This window comes from Suricata suricatta, chromosome 16, assembly GCF_006229205.1.
Source record: "Suricata suricatta isolate VVHF042 chromosome 16, meerkat_22Aug2017_6uvM2_HiC, whole genome shotgun sequence".
NCBI lineage: Eukaryota > Metazoa > Chordata > Mammalia > Carnivora > Herpestidae > Suricata > Suricata suricatta.
Window position 1 is genome coordinate 58668049 of NC_043715.1, and position 1696 is coordinate 58669744.

Sequence of the window (1696 nt, forward strand, 5' to 3'; positions counted from 1 at the left end):
CTTGGGGACCTCGCAGGGCAGCCTCTGGTCCCGGAGATACACATGTTCAGGATCAGGGTGTCCAACCTGGCAGACCGTGTTTTGTGTGCAGTGAATGTGGAAGAACCTTCAGGTACAAATCTTTACTTGCTATCCACCAGAGATTCCATACTGCGGAAAGACCTCATGAGTTCGGCAAAGGTGGGAAATCCATTAGGCAAAGGTCTATCCTTAGTCAAAATGGAAGGACTCACACTGGGTCCAGGCAGAACACGTGCAGCAAATGTGGGAAATCCTTCAGCCACAAATCTATGCTCATTCATCCTGGGACAGGGCACAGCAGAGGAAATGATTCTGTTTGCAGTGTATGTGCAAAATCTGTTAGCCATAGTTCAGTTTTAATTACTCAGAAGGTTCAACCTAGAGAGCGGCCTTACAAGTGTAGTGATTGTGCAAAATGTTTTACCTCCATCTCTGCTCTCGGATATCATCAGAGATCTCACACAGGGGAAAGGCCTTATCAGTGCAAGGAGTGTGGGAAGTCTTATATCTCCAGTACTGGCCTCCGTTATCATCTCAGAGTTCACACAGGAGAGAGGCCTTATAAGTGCAGTGAATGTGGCAAATCTTTTATTTCTACTTCTGTCCTCCGTTACCATAGGAGAATTCACAGTGTCGAAAGGCCTTATAAGTGCCATGAATGTGGGAAATCTTTTTTCTCTAGGTCTGACCTCCATTATCATCACAGAGTTCACACTGTAGAAAAGCCTTATCAGTGCAATGAATGTGGCAAATCCTTTCTCCGAAAAGATGGCCTCAGTGGACACATAAAGGTTCACTCTAATGAAAGGCCTTATAAGTGTAATGAATGTGGGAAGTCCCTGAAGTGGAAGGCAACATTCATTAAACACCAACGGGCTCACACAGGAGAACGACCTTATGAGTGCAGTGAGTGTGGGAAGTCTTTTACTGCTAGTTCTGCCCTCCGGTATCACCGGAGAGTTCACACTGGAGAAAGGCCTTATGAGTGCAGTCATTGTGGTAAGTCTTTTACCACTAGCTCTGTCCTCCGTTACCACCAGAGAATTCACACTACAGAGAGGCCTTATGAGTGCAGCGAGTGTTGCAAATCTTTTTTCTCGCTGTCTGACCTCCAATATCACCAGAGAGTTCACACTGGAGAAAGGCCTTATAAGTGCAGTGAATGTGGCAAGACCTTCCTCCGGAAAAATAGCCTCAGTGAACACATAAAAGTTCACTCAGGTGAAAGGCCTTATAAATGTAATGAATGTGGGAAATCTTTGAACTATAAGTCGACATTCATTCAACACCTGAGAATTCACACAGGAGAAAAGCCTTATCGCTGCAGTGAGTGTGGGATGTCTTTTAGTCGTAGTCGTGCCTTCCGGTTTCATCGTCACTGTCACCTTGGAAGAAACCCTTATGAGTGTAGTGAATGTGGGAAATCATTTACTAGTAATTCTTCCTTCCTTTTACACCAGAGAATTCACACTGGAGAGAAGCCTTATGAGTGCAGTGAATGTGGCAAATCTTTCCCCCGACGAACGACCCTCAATTTACACATCAGAGTTCACTCAGGTGAACGGCCTTATGAGTGTAACGAATGTGGGAAATTCTTGAAGTATAGATCGACATTCATAAAACACCAGAGAATTCACACAGGAGAAAGGCCTTATGAGTGCAGCGACTGTGGGAA

General features: G+C 45.0%; 1 protein-coding gene across 1 annotated transcript in view; it reads left to right on the forward strand.

Annotated features, from left to right (window-relative positions):
• Positions 1-1696, forward strand: part of LOC115279932 (zinc finger protein 658B-like) — a 24127-nt gene that overhangs the window by 20337 nt on the left and 2094 nt on the right. The window contains exon 2 of the mRNA XM_029924428.1: positions 17-1689. Within this exon, the coding sequence (XP_029780288.1) occupies positions 291-1689 (1399 nt within the window). The 5' untranslated portion in view covers positions 17-290. The remainder of the gene's footprint in view (positions 1-16; positions 1690-1696) is intronic.